The sequence below is a fragment of the Podarcis vaucheri genome (genome assembly GCF_965113315.1).
Source record: "Podarcis vaucheri genome assembly, chromosome: 3".
Classification (NCBI taxonomy): Eukaryota; Metazoa; Chordata; class Lepidosauria; order Squamata; family Lacertidae; genus Podarcis; species Podarcis vaucheri.
In genome coordinates, this window is record NC_138761.1 from 101,334,650 (window position 1) to 101,354,106 (window position 19,457).

General features: G+C 43.7%; 1 protein-coding gene across 13 annotated transcripts in view; it reads left to right on the plus strand.

Moving 5' to 3' along the window:
* DLGAP2 (DLG associated protein 2) overlaps window positions 1-19,457 on the plus strand; it is a 402,575-nt gene that overhangs the window by 371,169 nt on the left and 11,949 nt on the right. For all 13 annotated transcript variants that reach the window (XM_082215473.1, XM_082215468.1, XM_082215475.1 and 10 more), the window contains 3 exons: window positions 2,232-2,317; window positions 3,863-4,278; window positions 15,649-15,740. In XM_082215473.1, coding sequence (XP_082071599.1) covers window positions 2,232-2,317; window positions 3,863-4,278; window positions 15,649-15,740 — 594 coding nt within the window. The remainder of the gene's footprint in view (window positions 1-2,231; window positions 2,318-3,862; window positions 4,279-15,648; window positions 15,741-19,457) is intronic.

Sequence of the window (19,457 nt, forward strand, 5' to 3'; positions counted from 1 at the left end):
AATAACTCTGTTGATAATTTTCAGTGCTAGTAGTAATAGACAAAACCAAGCTGTGATGGGGTAAAAATGTGTTGTTACTTCCTTTATCACTGCCATTTTCCCATTTTCCCTTGAACTTCAAATCCTTGTGATCTGTTTTCAGTAAGAGATTACAAAAAAAGAATCTAATAAACCTTCAGCTCCTATAGCTACCACCGATAGATTTATCAAATAATTAGCATTCGTTCTATAGCTCGGAGTATGCTGCTGATGTAGATTTCCTGTTCCTAAATATTAGAAATCATAAAATGGTACCGTGGGATGAGGCATTAAACAATTAACAGAATGCAATGACACCATAACACACATGACGTATGTGTGGAAACAGCATGGGACCAGCAGGGTTAGGGAGATAAGAATCTGCCATGCTCTGTCAGCAGTGACTATCACATCCAGCCCTGCATTTACTAGCAGATCTCTTAACCCTGATAGGTGTATGTGGCCTGGAAAATGTGCATATAAAGCAAAGGAAGTGGAAGTTTGACATGCTTCTCACCTGGATGCCTTACAATTCAGGTACAGTGGTGCCTCGCAAGACGAAAAGAATCCGTTCTGTGAGTCTCTTCATCTAGCGGTTTTTTCGTCTTGCAAAGCAAGCCCATTGACGGATTAGCATATTAGCGCTATTAGCGGCTTTTTAGCGGCTTTCAGCGGTTTATCGTCTTATCGGATCAGCTGATAAGCGGCTTAGCGGCTTAGAAAAAGGGGGGAGGGGGAAAAACCCGCAGGAACTCGCAAAACATTTTCGTCTTGCGAAGCAAGCCCATAGGAGATTCGTTTTGCGAAGCACCTCCAAAACGGAAAACTCTTTCGTCTAGCGAGTTTTCCGTCTTGCGAGGCATTCGTCTTGCGGGGCACCACTGTACCTATCCCTCCTCCTTTGTAAAGTTCATATGCAGAGGATACATTCCTTCCCTGCAACTAACAAGTTATTTCCTGATGGGAAATCAAGACCTCAGCCTTGAAAGGACCAGTCTACTCTACTGCAGATCACTGGCTTGTCTTTCCATACTTACAACACACACACACACACACACACACACACACACACACACACATATATATATATATATATATATATATATATATATATGGAGAGGGTCCCCTCCACTGCCCAGATTTATTTTTGTGCACTTAGCACTAAAATGTTTAGCTTGCCAAATTGCATAGAAAATCCTCATTTGGCAATGGTTTCTGCTTCTAGGCATGGCAAGAAAATGAAAGGTATTAAAACATGGAAGTAATCGCTGGGGTATTTAGAGAGTGTCAGCCCTGCCAAGCTGCATAGAACGATAACTTGGAGCAAGATATATGCCTCTTGTATTGATTTTTCTGGCACTGAGAATGTAACATTCAGAACTTTTAAAATCTAACTTAACTAAAGAAAGTATGCTCAAGGAATTCAGTTTCTGAGAATTTCATTACAAACTGCTCTGATCTGCTCCTCCCTGTCCAATTTGCAGGCTGAAAGGTTTTCTCTCCTTCAAATTTTGCACTTATCGAAATTTTGCAATACAATTCTCTGTTCCAAAAATGTTTAAATTGGATGTTTTAACATAAAATCCATTTAGAAATGTGCACATTCAGATAAAATATATGTGCAAGTGAATAATTTGTGATGAAATACGTATCTAATTGCATAGTTTTAAAAACAAATTTTCATGAGGATTTTGATTAATGCACAAACAGGACAGACCTATGAATAACCACATACAAAATTGGCATAGACTGGAAATAAACTAATCCATCCACCCTGAATTAAAAGTTCAGTTTTGATCACGTCCTACAAGACTGCACATAAGGAGCCTTTGAATCTCTGGTGGTCGAGAAGAGGGATGTCAAGCACAATGCGACTCCATGTGTTCATTCAACATGGTTTCCAAAGTACGCGGGAAGAATGACAAAACAGAGCCATAGTTGCTCCTTGCAGTTTTGAAATATACAACAGCACACTATTTGAAATATTTCACTCCATGAGATTCCCCACCCCACCCCATCCTGTGATCTCAAATACACCTCCTTGCAGATAACCTGCGCTGCAGTCAGTGTGTCTGATCCATTCGTAGACATGTTTGGACCCGGACTGCTACTCGTAAAGAGAGAAATGTAATGTTAGTTTAAATCCACGAGGTAGTAATAATTCCCGGTTTTCAATGTTCACTTCTGCAGATTTATCTTTTGTGTTGAACTAGGTGGAAACAGCAACTGATTCAGATACCGAGAGCAGAGGCCTACGGGAATACCACTCAGTTGGAGTGCAAGTGGAAGATGATAAACGGTATGTCAAGCAAAGGCACAGTGTGTGTGTGTGTGTACATGATATAATGTGGTGTGAGTCTTCAAGAAAACATGTGCCATGTACGTGCATGTATTTGGTGTGTTTACATGTGAACATTTTACCATTATTAGAAATCATTGAATAATAGCTATGAGCAACCTTTCCCCACCATTAATATCTATTCTATTTATTTATTTCTCCCAAAACAGCTTACTCTTTTAAAAAGTCACATTAAAGAAAACACCAAAGTATTGCTACCTACACAATGAAAATCAATACAAATTTGTTTAATAAAACCAAACAAGCAGCATGTTATACAACCATATAGAACATCACTGCTAGCAGTCTTGTTGGATGCTAGCTACTCCAGTTTGGCTTATCCAAAAGCCGATTGGCAAAGAAATACCTTTAAGCCTTGCCTTAAAAATAAAAATAAAAAATCAAGCCAAACCGAGCTCTCAGAGAGTATTTACATATTTTAGACCAGAGGTAGGCAATCTAAGGCCCATGGGCCGGTTCTAGCCCATGAGCCCATGGCCTGTTCCATGGATCAGCGTGGGGATTCCGTAGTGGTTTCTTTTCATGGCACGGGCGCCATTTTTTCCCCGCCGACATTTCCCCCCCTCTCCCTCACCGTGGTGGAACCTCCTCCCTCCCTCTTCCTGGTGCAGCAAATTTTCGGCCAATCACCTGCTAAGGTTTGAGCCCCTGGCCAATAGGCAAGCAACGGCTGCGCGTGGCCGAGAGGAGGAAGGGGCTGGATTGAGCTGGCCGGGTACATTTCCAGCAGCCCCTCGTCGGAGCAAGCTGTTTGCCACCACTGCTTATGCTGCCACCACTCTGCCAAGTGTGGCTCCTGTGCCTGCCCTTGTGAGTGGTAGAGGCTGTCGTCATCAGCGGAGGAGGAATGAGCAGCCTGAAAGCAGCTCTTTTGGGCTGCTTGTTCCACCACCACCGCCAGCCTCTGCCTCTTGGAAGCTCCTTAGGTAAGCAAGGGGACAAGAGGAGCTGGGGGAGAGAGGGGGGAGAGAAGCCCCCTTTGCCGTATGCGCATGTGCGTATGCACACACAATCCAGCCCACCAGGAGGCTTGTGGTGTGGTGAACCGGCCCACCCCCCAAAAAGCTTGCCGACCCCTGTTTTAGACCTTAAAATTGGTCATTCATCTATTTGCTGTTATTTGGTTTAGTGATAATCTGAGTCACTGCGGCATTTTCAGGCAATCTCTCCAGTTCACTTACAAATGAGGCGCTTTGTTTTCTACTGTGGGAACAAATCAATGTTTGCTTCCAAAGGTGGCTTGAATGATTTTTATTAGTATCGTTCTTCTGATCAATAGTCCCATTGTGTCCTATTTAAGTAGGCTTCATTCACTTGCTTCATTCAAATAACCGTGTTTGTTTTTTATTAATATTTCTGAACAGTAATGATAAAAGATTCTGAATGGCTGCAGAGTTGAGATATTCTGATTTTATCAGGCAAATATATATATATGTATTTTTGGGCAATATGTGGATTTGTGTGCTGTTTTCTGTTCCTCTCCAGGCATGGGCGGTTTAAGCGCTCAAATAGTGTAACAACAGCAGTTCAGGCTGACCTGGAACTCGAAGGCTTTCCAGGACACATAACAATGGAGGACAAGGGACTTCAGTTTGGTGGCTCTTTCCAGCGGCATTCAGAACCCAGCACCCCTACTCAATATGGTGCGGTAAGAACTGTACGGACACAGGGGCTGTTTAGTTACAGAGAAGATTATAGGACCCAAGTAGACACCTCCAATCTCCCACCACCTGAACCTTGGTTGGAACCAGCCATTGAGACAGTTGAAACAGGGCGGATGTCTCCATGTCGACGAGATGGATCTTGGTTTATGAAGTTGCTACATACTGAGACCAAGAGGATGGAAGGATGGTGTAAAGAGATGGAGAGAGAAGCGGAAGAAAATGATCTTTCTGAAGAAAGTAAGACCATAGCCATATTTTGCATTTTCTTTTACTTCTGAAACTGTCTAGTGCTTCTTTAATGTTTATATTTTTGCTGTGATCACTCGGGTAAATCTGATAAAACCCAACCCTTCTTCTTAAATCAAAGACCTATAACTTTATTTTGTAGTAGTAGTAGTAGTAAAAGAAGAAGTTTCTAAGGAATGTTGTTGTTGGGTAGCATGCTGACCTCTTGATTATTTGCACTGCGTATGATGCACCTTTGGGATCTTGCTTCTATATGTTATATGTCTCCTGGGACTATAGAAGTTAAAACCTATTGAGTTATCTACACAGAAAAGCTCACACACATATATTCCCCGTAGTCTGTGATTTCCAAATATGAAGGAGAATTCACATTTAATCCCACAGAAACATAAAATACAATTTCTTGAAATTTGAAGGAAAGGAAGAAACAGAACATGGCCCATGAATTCTCAGAATTTTCTGTAACTTTACATCACTGGTGTAGCAGCTAACTTTTTAAAAGTTATATTATACTGTTGTTGTTGTTATGTTATGTTATGTTATGTTGTTATGTTATGTTATGTTATGTTATGTTATGTTATGTTATGTTATGTTTTATGTTGTTATGTTATGTTATGTTATGTTATGTTATGTTATGTTATGTTATGTTATGTTATGTTGTTATGTTATGTTATGTTATGTTATGTTATGTTATGTTATGTTCAGATACAGGGAAGAGAAAAGAAAGAAATCCCAACTGCACTGCATTTTTAAATTCCCATGTCCAAAGTTCAGAATCTTTTGAGGGCTTCTTCTGTGTTTCCACTTTGGATGGTAATCATGATTCAGTATAAATATTGTCCGCCCAGTGTGATTTGTTCCATATTTTCACAAGCATCATTGGTGCCACACTATGATTGCTTGAACCCCATAGCAGTGCAACTGGTGGGACTGAGCTGTTGAGCCACCCCCCTGACTGCTTACCTGCTAGGGTGGCTAGGGTGGGGCAGGGTGGCGGCAATGTGGGGGCCACATAGGCATATTGGTGCATCCAATCCCATGACCCTGCCAGTGTGCCCGTGCACCCCTCTTCCACTGCCAGGCCCTATCCTATCCCCATCCAGGTAAGCAGCAAGGACGCCAGTGTTGGGAAGGTGTCTCAATAGCCCAGCCTCACCTGTTGCATTGCTATGGGCTTAAGCAATCTTAGTGTGGCACTGATTCTGTTCATAAAAGATATGAAACAAATCACATTATATAAGCAGTAGATGCCATGCTTGGGTTTACGGGGCATTTCCAGTGCTGATCAAGGCATTCATCCTCAACAGGAAGAAGGGGAATTGCTTTGCAGACTGCATTATATTACTGAGCTCAGCACTCTATGCCTCTTTGTTTACAATCTATTACCACCTATTGTCTTTTATTCGGTTGACAACGGGTCCACAGAATATTGCCACCAATGGTAAAAAGCATTTTATTTTGGAAACAGCAAGGAAACGCTTCATGATGCTGTGTAACAAGAGTAACACATTATTATTATTATTATTATTATTATTATTATTATTATTATTATTATTTTAAAAAAACCAACTGGGAGGGGTAGGGGGTGCCTCTTTCGAAATGAAGCCGGGTTGTGTCCTGTGTTGGGACACAGCATTGGTGTGGGGAAGGATGGAGGGGTTACTTCAAACAGACTTGTTCACCGCCACTCATCCCCTGTACAATGACACCAGGAATCGCATAATGTATGTAAGGTAAAGGTAAAGGACCCCTGGATGGTTAAGTCCAGTCAAAGGCGACTATGGGGTTGCGGCTCTCATCTTGCTTCAGGCTGAGGGAGCTGGCGTTTGTCCACAGACAGCTTTCCAGGTCATGTGGCCAGCATGACTAAACCACTTCTGGCTCAACAGGACACTGTGACAAGTACCAGAGCGCATGGAAATGCCGTTTGCCTTCCCACTGCAACGTAGGTTGGTTTCCCTGCCTTTAGCCCCAATGGTCACCAACAGCCATGGCATGTAGCAATATAACAAAACAATTCCCTTTTGCAGTTCAAGCTTCTGCATACTTACTTGTTTCCCATGGGGCTTCCTTCTTAAAGGAAATGGAGGACAGATATGTGTGGAGAAAGAGTTACGCTTGCTTTGGGGCTTGTTTGAATCTTCCCGATGAAAAGCTCTTTTCTCCTGGTTTTTCATCACATACCATCTGACACTTTTGCGCCTTCATGGGTTGATAAGCACACACTCAGGAGGGCGTCGTGATATCGCAGCCTGAAATAACCAAGAGTCCTGTGGCACCTTAAAGGCTAACAGATTTATTGTGGTCTCTTTATTGTCCTTTGCTGTGACAGACTCTGGGATTTGTCACAGCTTGAAATGCATCTTGATCGACATACATGACATGAACACTCCTTGATGAGAGCAAGTCATTTTGGCTCAAGGCAACTGTTCAGGTGCTACTATTTTCTATGGTGAAATACTGCTTCCAGTAGGCTTTACAGGAAAGTCTGTATATTTAACGTGTCAGTGCTTGTCCATCTCTGTATATTAATGTAGCCTGAGTAGATCTTCTCCAAGATATAACCAGACGATATTGATGGCATAATACGTTTATGCTGTTTATCTTCTGTGATTTATGCCTACCAATAAAGGTTCAGCCAAAGTAGACATGCGGTTTGAAAGGCAAGGCTGCTTCCTGTGAATGCAGATTTGAGCAAACACAGTGGCAGTGAGATTCTAAAGCTCCACTCATGTCCAGGTAACACCAGATATTATACACCCGCAGCATAGTCCATCTTCTTTTGGTTGTGAATGTGCTGCTTCAAGGACCAACTAAGTTAGTTCTTGGTATGAGCTTTCGTGTGCATGCACACGAAAGCTCATACCAAGAACTAACTTAGTTGGTCTTTAAGGTGCTACTGGAAGGAATTTATTTTATTTTGACTATGGCAGACCAACACGGCTACCTATCTACTACTGCTTCAAGGAGTTTGCAAAGCTATTGAAAAGAGACCCTAGGAGTTTGCCTCACAGGTATACTACCTCATGGTCTAACTCATTCGGGCTGTAGTTTTTGCTTCTGATTCCCTGGGTAGTTGGACATGCAAGGCAGCTTTTGCTGTGGACAGAATAATCAACCTGATAGAAGGGAAGAGGACAAAACAGTCTTCCCTGTTCCCCCACTTCCAAGACACTGCCTCTGGAGAGCCAGTGTGGTGTAGTGGTTAAGAGCGGTGGACTCGTAATCTGGGGAACCGGGTTCGCGTCTCCGCTCCTCCACATGCAGCTGCTGGGTGACCTTGGGCTAGTCACACTTCTTTGAAGTCTCTCAGCCTCACTCACCTCACAGAGTGTTTGTTGTGGGGGAGGAAGGGAAAGGAGAATGTGAGCCGCTTTGAGACTCCTTTCGGTAGTGATAAAGTGGGATATCAAATCCAAACTCCTCCTCCTCCTCTTCTTCTTCTTCTTCTTCTTCTTCTTCTTCTTCTTCTTCTTCTTCTTCTCTGATTGCCCCACCATAAATGCCTGCAGGAGACAGCAAAGGGAGGTATCAAGTTTGACTGGCAGGTTAGAGGATAAATCTTATGGGGTTTTGCTTACAATGTCTGGGTTTCCAAATAGGGTGTGCCAAGCAGAGCCAGTGGCCACCTCAGAGCAGAAACAATTCATACGTATAAGCCAGCAATCTCAGGTCATACTTTGCTAGATCAGACCAAAGAACACATTTGGCCCTAGTACACTTTTTGGTAATGAGTAGCCAGATGCCTCTGGTAAATTTCCAGGCCACCATTTGCCCTTTGTCCCTGGGTGGCTGAAAACCAGGGACATACTGCTTAGAGAACTTTCAATGGCTAGCATGGATAATAGGGACAGATAACTTCATGACTATTTTTAACAGTCATTTTGGCCCCGTTCACATGACACGATGTATACTGCAAGCACAGGTAGAAAGGGCAAAGGTTGTGATTCTAGCTTGGTTCTTGAAGGCCTGAATGGAGCCCTTGTGTGACTGAGAAGTCTGGGTGAACAGTTGCATGTATGCCTAATTCCACAGGTAGGGAGTGGAACTAGTGGGCACAATCCTGCCTCCCTTTCTTGTGCCTACCTTTCTTCTGGTCTATAGCAATAGCATGGCGGAATATAGATTACCTTAATTTCCCCCTATAAACAAACAGACAAAACAGGCTCTGGGGAATATGGCCTTCTTAAGCAGCTTAGTGACAGCAGCATCAAGAAGCAGGAGTGCAGTTGGGTCAGGAATAAGGCACCCACTGGCCCCAACTATAGGGGGCCCTGGGGGCTTGAGCACCCACAAAAAATTGTGGGTGCTCGGCACCCAAACCGTGGAGGCCTCCAATGCCCCCCAATGGTGTCCAAGGCCTCGCGAGGCCTCAGAAATGGTGTCTGAGGCCTCCGGTGCCTCACATAGCACCAGAAGTCACGTCTGAGGCTTTTTGGGGCCTCAGATGCTACTTTCGGGGTCCCCAGACACCGCTAGGGCACGCGGGATATGGCATCATGTCATTACGACACAACGTGACATCACATCATGTCGCACACCACTGGGCACCCATAATCTGGGGCCCAAGTCGGCGCCTCTTAAGGCACCTGATGTGCTTCTGTGATAGAAAGGGTAGAAGCACACTGCACACTTTGCAACGTGCACTCTATACGTTGTTTGGCCATTCATTTTTCTAATTAAGCCAAACCGAAAATGTGTGGTCTGGAATTGAAAACCCTGACCAATACATATCTTTATGATAGCTATCAATAAAAATGAGGCAGGATTTTCTGTGTGTGTGTGTGTGTGTGTGTGTGTGTGTGTGTGTGTGTGTGATTTTACTTTACTAAAGGAGATTTTTAAAATAAATTCTCTTTTTAAATTAGTCATATCCATCAGGGAATTTAAATCAAATATATCTTAAGAACCCACTTCTACAATGGCGATACTTTAGAAAACAATAACAGAAAATCAATTAGAACATAAAGCTAAAATGTCAGAATTCTGTTTAGCATCATAGTTTGTCTCACTATATACATTTCTACATGTATTTTATCCTAAAATACACATTTTAATGCATTTTGGTACTTTTGTTTTTATAGTTGAGAACTGTATCGCAAAATTTGGAGAAATACAAAATTTGAAGAATGATTACATTGTGTGATATCCAATACGGTCAAACTCAGATTAAACCCATTGAAATAAACGGGCTTGAGCTACTAAAGTTCATTGATTTAAATGGATCTACTCTGAATATGACTAACATTGGATACCATCCATTTCAATCTGCACATTTTACAGCAGGTCAGTTCTATCAGAATTCAGAGAAATCCAATTCCTCAAGCATCCTAGGCATACAGCGAGATTCATTCTGTGAGCCGTTTGTTACCCAGGTAGTGTCTCAATTGCTTGAACAGACAAGGAATCACTCAAAGTGAAATTTAAAAAGCGGCCTGCAAGACTTAGATATAGATTTCAGTTTGTTCCCTCCCCTGCCCTGTCACTTTAACCAGTCTCTGAAATGTGAAGAGCTAACATCAGTGCCATCAGCTAACATCAGTGCTTAGCTCATTTTAAAATGGGCATTCTCAGCTGGTCTCAGTGTGCTCTACTTCTGCCAATATGACCCTCCTATGCAACAAGATCCACAGTCCATTTATACCTTGATTGGAACTCGCTCCCATCCAACTGAAGTCACTGAGGTTCCTATTACTCTCGAGATGCAGCAACAAGATTGATGGCTGACTGAAACTGGCCGCTCAGAGCATATCTGACCAGTTTTCAAGCAGCTCCACTCCCCACCCCTGAACTCCAGGTACAATTCAAAATGCCTGCTGCAACAAAAGCTGGCATGGACTATTCATCCCAGACTTTCATTGTTGATTTATGAGGGCAGATTGAAAAGGCACCCCAAAGACTGGGGCAATCTTTAGCAGTCGTCTAGCATCCATTATCTTTTTATGTGGAAACTCATCGTTTTTTAATATGAGGTAGCAGAAGGTTTATGAGGCATGCGGGTGGAGCTGTGGGTTAAACCACAGAGCCTAGGGCTTGCTGATCAGAAGATCGGCAGTTCGAATCCCCACAACGGGGTGAGCTCCTGTTGCTTGGTCCCAGCTCCTGCCCACCTAGCAGTTCGAAAGCACAAAGTGCAAGTAGATAAATAGGTACCGCTCCAGCGGGAAGGTAAACGGCATTTTCATGCGCTGCTCTGGATCGCCAGAAGCGGCTTAGTCATGCTGGCCACATGACCCAGAAGCTGTATGCCAGCTCCCTCGGCCAATAAAGCGAGATGAGCGCCGCAACCCCAGAGTCGTCAGCAACTGGACCTAATGGTCAGGGGTCCCTTTACCTTTACTTTTAGCAGAGGGTTTGGGACTTTCCCCACTCCCCATTTTTAAAAAGAAAAAAGAAGTTTGCTGGCACATGACGCAGTGGCAGAGTTGCAGTCAAGGCAGCCCTCAGGTGTTTCCCTTGGAACATCCTAATGGAAACAACACTTCAGGGTGGCCCAGAAGTAGGTCTACTGCGTGAGAATCCACTTTCTTTGTTCTTGAGTCAAGTTCTCTTCATTCATAATACCAGTAAAGAAAAATAATCCTTTGATCTGACTCCACTATCCTTTCCAACTGCCGCTCCATTCTTTCCAGCTGCCAGCCTAAAATATAACTGCCACTTTGCGGTGTGTCCAGTTATGTGTACCCATGTAATCTGTTGTGATGGATTTCATTGGTTCAACTTTGGGGCCTACTTTGTATGGTCTGGTTCATAGTGTACAGTTTGCTCTTGGCTTGAGTTTGTGGCTTGCAAGGAAAGAGCTTAGCCACAAGCCTGGGGTCAGACAACCTGCAAAGTGTGGCACAGGAGTAAAAGTAGACCAGGGAGGAGTGTAGCTGCTGCACAGTCACAGTGAACAGTAGTTCATTTTTTGTGTTCTGCTAAGGCATCCTATGCCATGACGTTCAATTGTTCCCAGGGAGAGAGATAGCTGCCCTCACTGGCTCGTAGGCATGTCCAAATCAATCCATGTCGTTTTCCTTCCATTTTTTCACTCCTACATTCAGTTGCTCACATTTCCACATCTATGTGTGATTTAAAACAAAATTGCCAAATCCTTCTGATAATTCAGCAGCATTTCAGCATGCAGGTCTGCTAACATAAACACCTCTGTTTGCAATTTTGATGCATGTGCACCTTTTACAAATCAATTCCCCCTAACAAAATGCATTTTGTGCACTTATTTTCACCAACATATGAGTTATTATTCACAGTTCTCCTGTGCACATTACTTGGATGTAGAACCACATTGCAAAATTCAGATCAAGGGATGACTGTATTTTGATTCTTGAATTGTCTCGGAAAATGTGAATTCAGTAGATTTCCCCGTAAATGTGAACTGGACTGAATTCCTTCCCTACTGGTCAGTGGGAGCAGGCATCATTTGCCCCCCAGAATCATGCTGTAGACTCATTCCTATTGGATCGTTCTGTGGCTAATCGAAATGCCACTGGGCTCCTTTGCAGCTCCACCACTGCTTGAAGCATTAGCAAAAAAAGAAGAAGAAGCAGCAAATAATAGCTTGAAAAATCAGGATTCTGTGTCACACTTGGAGCCTACTCAAGTAGAGGAGAACCCCCATTGCATACATTCAACCCCCAATACATGGGGAGATGGCTGCAGGGACAGCCAAAGGGATGTACTGGGAATATGGATAATGGGCTTCTTCCCACTTGGTGCCATAGTAACTGCGTAGAGGGGAGAGAATCAATGAAATGGACTATTTGTGGCAGATTGTCATGACCCAGGCATGATAATTCCTGATAGTAAAGTTCATAGCTGTCAACTTACAGATTTGAAAATAAGGGACCAGCAGCCTCGAAAATAAGGGATCAGCAGCCAAAATAAGGGATTTTGCTATTGCAAAGAGTTACATACATTGGTAGGATTGACAGATGCTGTCAATACGGCATGAGGCGGTTGTGGCGTAGCGGCTGCCGCTGAAGTGCTGCCCTTCTGCATCCCTCCCTATCCCCTCCTCTTCCTCCTCCCTCAGGCTGCCTCCTCAGCTGCCACCACCGCTGCCGCCTCCAGGCTCGCGGGCAGCGTGGGCGAGAGTCTCTCTCCCTCCCCCCCTCTCTCGGGCGGGGAAGGGCCGATGGAACTCCTTGTGCCAGGACGATGGCACCAGCACACTCTCTCTCGCGTGGCGGAGGACCCTGAGCCACTGCTTCCCTCCCGAGCCGGGCGAGCATGAAACCCAGGAAATTTAAGGGACATCATCAATAAGGGACAGCAGTGGGAAACAGCGCTGGGATAAGGGAGTTTCCCGCCAAATAAGGGATGGTTGACAGCTATGGTAAAGTTCCTAGTGTACTTGAAGGGACCGATGTCTGTGTTTTATTCAAAACAGAGAGAGAGAGAGATACCTCTGTTGACTGGATTAGCTCTCCTTAAACTTTCAATGCGACTGACATGTTTATAATGCTTGCTTTAAGCTCGTCCTGTGTTTTCAGGACGAGGCTCCCTGGAAACCAGAATAAAACAGGCTTACACACAAGAAAGCATAAATCAATGTCCATTAATGATTGGGGATATTTATTTAACTCAACAGCTTTAAGTAACTAAAAAAAAAAAAAAAGCAATAGCAATATGTGTTATAATAATCCATCTGCTATTTTAGCACCTTCCCTTCCATCCTCTTCTTCCATTTCCTTCCTCCCTCTTCTTCCATTTCCTTCCTCTTCAGCTAATTTCTCCTCATTCTGTTCATTAAGCTGGGTCAAATGCTAACACATTTCACCGAGCAATATTTTAATTAAAAAAACCAAAACATTGGTGACTATGGCTGCAATCCTACACATTTCAAGTTAATGAAATTAAGCAAGGGTAAATGGCTGAGCCTGTAAGTCCTCACAAATGAAGCAGCCTTTCTCTGTATCAACATCGTTGAGTTGAAATAAGCAATGAACCAACCCAAATTCAGAGTGTTAGGATTCAACAAGTTTGTCTATCAGCCACTTTTTAAATACATGTATTTATTCGTTCACATATGTGAGACCTGTATGTATTCTGCCATTTCCATAAGGAAACTCACACCATGTAGGCAAAATCCAGCAAACGTTAGTCATGGCATAAAAATCTTACACACACTTACTTGGGAGTAAGCTCTATTGAAAACAGTGGGATTCGCATTCCAAGTAATGTTAAGAACAATGTATTGGGAGCTATTCATACTTTATAAGTCTCATTTATTTCAAGGGCACTTAGCAACAACTGACTTGCACGTGCAAAAACATGTGCTGAGTTTTCAAAATTCACCTTGGATTCCAGAACAGAGTGTAATCATTTCTAATAAAGAAACCAAAAAATGAAGCTTATTTTCTTTGCTGAGCATGTTGTAAGTTAGGGTGAGATCCAGTGTTAGTGATTTCAGTGTATCACCTCTGAGAACCTTTGTACACTTAAAATTTATAGTGGCATAGTTGCTGTTTTTCTTAATTTGTGTGTGCACGCTGCCACATAACACCATCATTATTCAGTGGGTATTCATTGGAACACTATACTCAAAACCCCACTGATTCTACGATTTCAAAAGATCCAACTCTTGTGAAAGATCTGAAATGGCTCCACAGTATTTCCGTTTGTGTGGCTAGTGGGTCGGTAGGTGTGGTTTGGGAGCCATCTGTTTTGTGCCACTTTGCTCCAACCAGTGAGAGCCGCCAGTTTACGAGCTCAGTTCAGAAGAGAGAGATATAAGCTCATAGCAGCAACCGTTAGCTGCAGACAAAATTTCCTCACTGTAACCAGGTTCGTCATACCTCAGGCAGACACATAGCTCCTCTTCCAATCTTTACTCCCACAAAATCAGAATTCTGGAATACCAGGCAACCAATTAATTAATAAATAAAAAAGTTTTTTAATGGCTATCCCTGCATGCTCATAACCTGTTCTCATATTGCTACCCTCCAGACGTCTCATGGAGGAGACACACAAAGAAGGGCCTCAGAGGATGATCTCAGGGTCAGATCAGGCAGTCCTTGAGGTGTTGCAGTCCTGAGCCGTGTAAGGCTTTTGCAGGTCAAAACCAGCACTTCGAGTTTGGCCAGAACCTGCCATTAGTGTGGAAATGTAAACCCTGAATTCACTCTCTTCATAACAGTGGCATTTGACCAAAGGTGCAATCAGCTACAAATTCACTCTTAAAAACATCAGATCAGGCAGCAACTATAGCATTATAATTTGTAAATGTGGAAAGTGTCGTTGGATCTCACCCTTCATCCTTATTAATGGGACACCTTGCAACTTCTTAGCTAATTACAATGCCAATTAAGCATGTCAGTTATGGGCTCCCTTGTTAACAGTCCTATGTGGGAAGAATCTCCATTGCAGTTGAGTGGGGCTTACTTCTGAGTGGTGAACCATTATTGCGCCATGAACCCAATTCAGAAATGGGGGCAGCAGTGACCCTCTTCTGAACCAAAGTAGGTGCTAAGTATTGTTAAAACTGAAAAGTACAGTGGTACCTCAGGTTAAGTACTTAATTCGTTCCGGAGGTCCGTTCTTAACCTGAAACCATTCTTAACTTGAAGCACCACTTTAGCTAATGGGAGCTCCTGCTGCCACTGTGCTGCTGCTGCACGATTTCTGTTTTCATCCTGAAGCAAAGTTCTTAACCCGAGGTACTATTTCTGGGTTAGCGGAGTCTGTAACCTGAAGCGTATGTAACCAGAAACGTATGTAACCCAAGGTACCAGTATATCAGTGTACACTGTTTATTTGCAAAGGTGGAAGGCAGGAGAGAACTAGAACATGTGAACACCCACACTCACTCTTCTCCCAGCAAATAAGCAACTGTGATGCTTAAGTGTATCTTTGCAAGGGGGATAACCAGAAGAACTTGGCCAGACCTCTGTGACTTCTCATTCGCCATGCCTCTGTGACCTCCTAGCAGTCCCACCAAGTCCATTGGGCATCAGCTGCCACTGCCTGTGGATCCTCTGTAAACAGACGAGTGAGCAAAGGATAGCAATTCACCTAGTGCAAAAATCAAACCAATATCTAGCAAAAAACAACAACCCTACCCAACCTTGCAAGTGTGATTTCGCTACATTTTTTACCAATGGAGAAAATAATTTCATTTCCTTCCCCCTGCCCCACCATCCCCAGGGCAATTCCTCTTTAAGATTTTGACAAAATAAATGCAACAGTTACAATAGGACCTCTGGGTTTCTATCTTCCTTGAACAGGGTTTAAGAAGAAAAGTTCTCAATGACAGGATTTTCCAGCTTAACATTTTTGTTAACACAAAAGTATTGGTGCCTTGTTTTGTTTTGTTTTTGCTTCAAACCCATGCTAACGGCAACCACCTTGCCTGTTCAGTTCTAGGTAAGATCCGGAGCGCCGTGGGAAGTGCTCAGCTCCTCATGTCTCAGAAATTCCAGCAATTCTATTGGCTATGTCAACAGAATCTGGTAAGTCGACATTCTTCAACATTGCTCAGCAGCTGTGACTCTCCTTCCTCTTCTACCTTGTCTGTTATCATCTTCTTAAGCCATAGGTGGAGTATCTCCCCAAGCTAATATTTCACAATGCGCTTTTGAAAGTTTTATTCCTCCAAGGACACCCGGCTTGTCGCTTGAGAGACATACACACAAAATCCCGGAAGAAAGAGTTGTATGCAATTAAATCATGATGCGTTTGAAACAAGTGCTTCAAGCATAGACCCTCCAAGTGTCCCTATTTTCCAGGGACAGTCCTGGATTTACAGAAAACATCCCGGTTTCTGATTTGATCCTGGAATGCTTTTCCTTAGGACGCCCCTATTTTCATGGGAGAAATGTTGGAGGGTATGGAGTTATGCGGCCTAGGACTCGCATACCTACGGGACCGCCTCTCCTGGTATGCCCCGCGGAGGACCTTAAGGTCCACAAATAACAACACTTTGGAGGTCGCAAGTCGCAAGGTGGTTAGACTGGTCTCAACTAGGGCCAGGGCCTTTTCAGTACTGGCCCCAACTTGGTAGAACGCTCTGTCACAAGAGACTAGGGCCCTGCGGGACTTGACATCTTTCTGCAGGGCCTACAAGACAGAGCTGTTCCACCTGGTCTTTGGTTTGGACTCAGTCTGACCTTTATGTTTCCCTCCCTTTATGGTTTTGATCTATGGGCTACTATTAAAATGAGGCTGCACTTTAAATTGTATTTTAACCCATATTTTAAATTGGTCCCCCCCTTTTTTTCCCTATTATGTTTTTATTGTAATTTTACTGGTGTTAGCTGCCCTGAGCCCAGCTCTGGCCAGGGAAGGCAGGGTATAAATAAAAATTTATTATTATTAGTAGTAATAATGGTGGTGGTGGTATTACCGCCCCCCCCCATGCCAAGGAGATAAGTAACTATATAACCTTTAAAAGACAGGCAGATGTGTAAGGCAGATGTGTAAGGAAGTTTTTAAATGTTAAATGTTTTGTTGTGTTTTTATATACATTGGAAACTGCCCAGAGTCCTCCCCCCCCCAAAAAAAAAATCTGCTCTGGAGAAGATTTTGTAGAGGTTCAGAGAGCACAGAGGGGAGGAAGCAGAGGAAGGTGAAGTTCCACTGTGCTTGCAGAAGTTGTTGCTTTCTTCTCCTGGCAGGGTAGCTCACTTGCAAGTCACATGAGCTGTTTTGCTACTAATCCTAAAGGTAAAGTAAAAAAAATTTCTTCCTGTAGCACCTTAAAGACCAACTAAGTTAGTTCTTGGTATAAGCTTTCGTGTGCATGCACACTTCTTCAGATAGTATCTGAAGAAGTGTGCATGCACACGAAAGCTTATACCAAGAACTAACTTAGTTGGTCTTTAAGGTGCTACAGGAAAAAAAAAATTTTTTTTATTTTGACTATGGCAGACCAACACGGCTACCCATCTGTAACTAAAGGTAAAGGTAAAGGACCCCTGACAGTTAAGTCCAGTCGCAAAAGACTCTGGGGTTGTGGCGCTCATTTCGCTTTACTGGCCGAGGGAGCCGACGTTTGTCCGCAGACAGTTTTTCTGGGTCATGTGGCCAGCATGACCAAGTCACTCTAGTGCAACCAGAACAGCACACGGAAACGCCATTTACCTTCCTGCCGGAGTGGTACCTATTTTTCTACTTGCACTTTGATGTGCTTTCAGACTGCTAGGTTGGCAGGAGCTGCTAGGCTTAGTGGCAGGCGAAAGGCTAGCAGAATCAACCTGGGCAGCGTAGTTCAAAGCAAGGACTGCGGCACAAAACCTGCCAGGATAGCTGGCACTTCTTCCTTGAGGTATCTTTTCCTGTCACTCCTGTTTCTCTGCTACAGACCTAAATTAGCTGTGAAGGAAACTTCTGCCAGGATGCATTGCCGGTAAAGGACAGGGCTTCCTGTTACATATCCTTACCCTATTACGAGAGAATTAAATGGACGCTTCTGTTGCCATTAGAGGATGTGACCTATAAATCTGTCTTACTTTAATCAATCATTCTGCAATATTTGCAGCATAACCTTTTCTGACATGACAAGGCATTCATTCTGTTTGAGACTTGGCTAAAACAACCAGTGTTTTGAAAAACATGCTGGCTGGAAGAGCTCTGAGCTGCAGTTTCTCACCCATATGCCTTGGTTTGTGAGCTGATTAAGGACCATGCTGGTCCTTTCTTTCACTGCCCACATTTCCCTAAAGTCTTGAATGAGCAGCTTTACTCTTTCAGTTCTCTAAAGGTCACATTATGTATATTGGGGGGGCAGAACCCCAATCCCATGCAACACTACAGGCTGCAGCTAATGTCAGCTTTGCCTTAGGAGAAAGTGTATCTGTTCACACAAGTCATGTGTGAACAGGTATTAGTTGATGCTGCCTACCTTACCTATTCAAGCTCTGAGGCATAGCTCAGTTAATACTTAATCTCAGGGCTGTGGGTTCAAGCCCCATGTTGGACGAAAGATTCCTGCATTCTTGTTGGACCATGTGTTAAGTTGTGGGTGAACATATCAGACGACACAGCGATTCTTCAAACAGCTCTTGTTTATTCAGAAGCCAGAACAGAACTGAGCTGAAGGGCTCAGTCAGCCTGCTTATATAGAGCTCCAGTACAACGTTACTGTAGCAACTTTCCAAAACTATCCAATCACTGAACGTCACTTTCGATACTTCATTTGCATAACTATCTACAGTATCCCCCTGCTGGCCCAGGGCGAGAACTTCAGTACATAACACCATGATTGTATTATTCTACCTGTGGGCCATATTGCATTATGTTTTGTAGGGAATCCCCACCCCCCAAAAAACCCCGCCCTCTGGGGGTGGGTAAGAATGGAAACACAGAAAAAACAGTGCCTGAACTTGTGCAAGCTAAAGTGCTATCTGCTAAGGCAGCATCACCATTGGAGACATTCAATCTTTTTTCTGCCTTTGTGTGTTCCTTAAACACTCATGAATTGTGCCCTAAAGTCCCAGACAGGAAGTAGGGAGACTTTATAAGTAGGGCCAATGCAAGACTGTGCTGCATGATGCGTGTTGTTTCTGTTGTTTCCTCCTCCTCCTCCAAGCCCCTGCTGCCTTTTCCCTTATCCTGTTTGCGAGAAGCTGGGGTAGCTCAGTCAGTAGAGCATGAGACTCTTAATCTCAGGGCTGTGGGTTCGAGCCCCACATTGGGCGAAAGATTCATGCTCTTTTGTTGACCATTCCGAGTCGCCCAACCACTGCCATAGTGTCGTTCTCCTGGCAGATCAAGAGCAGCAGATGGCTGCAAAGGTTGCAAGGCTTCTAGCTAGGGCAGTCAGAATAAGGTCCACTATTTGATTCCTGAGTCAGGACTGTGTTTTATATAACTGACTTTTGTTTTGTTCTGTGTATATCGCAGTGCTTTTTTTTTTGCTATGGCCGGCGGCTGATGCAAATAAAGTTTCATTCATTCACTCACTCATGCATGCATGCATTGCAGGGGCTTCATAGAATCATCGAATCGTAGAGTTGGGAGGGACCACTAGGTGACTCTCATGGTCCCTTCCAATTCTACAATTTGATGATTCTATGTCCTTACCTGCTGCTCCTACTCCCCACCTAGGGCTGTCTTGTTCTTGTTCCACCTCCTTTTTTCCTTGGCCTCTACCAATCCAAGGCCCCCCTTTGCTGCTCAATGTCACAATCTGCAGAAAGGTCCTTTCCTCATTGCAGCTGAGATGGTCT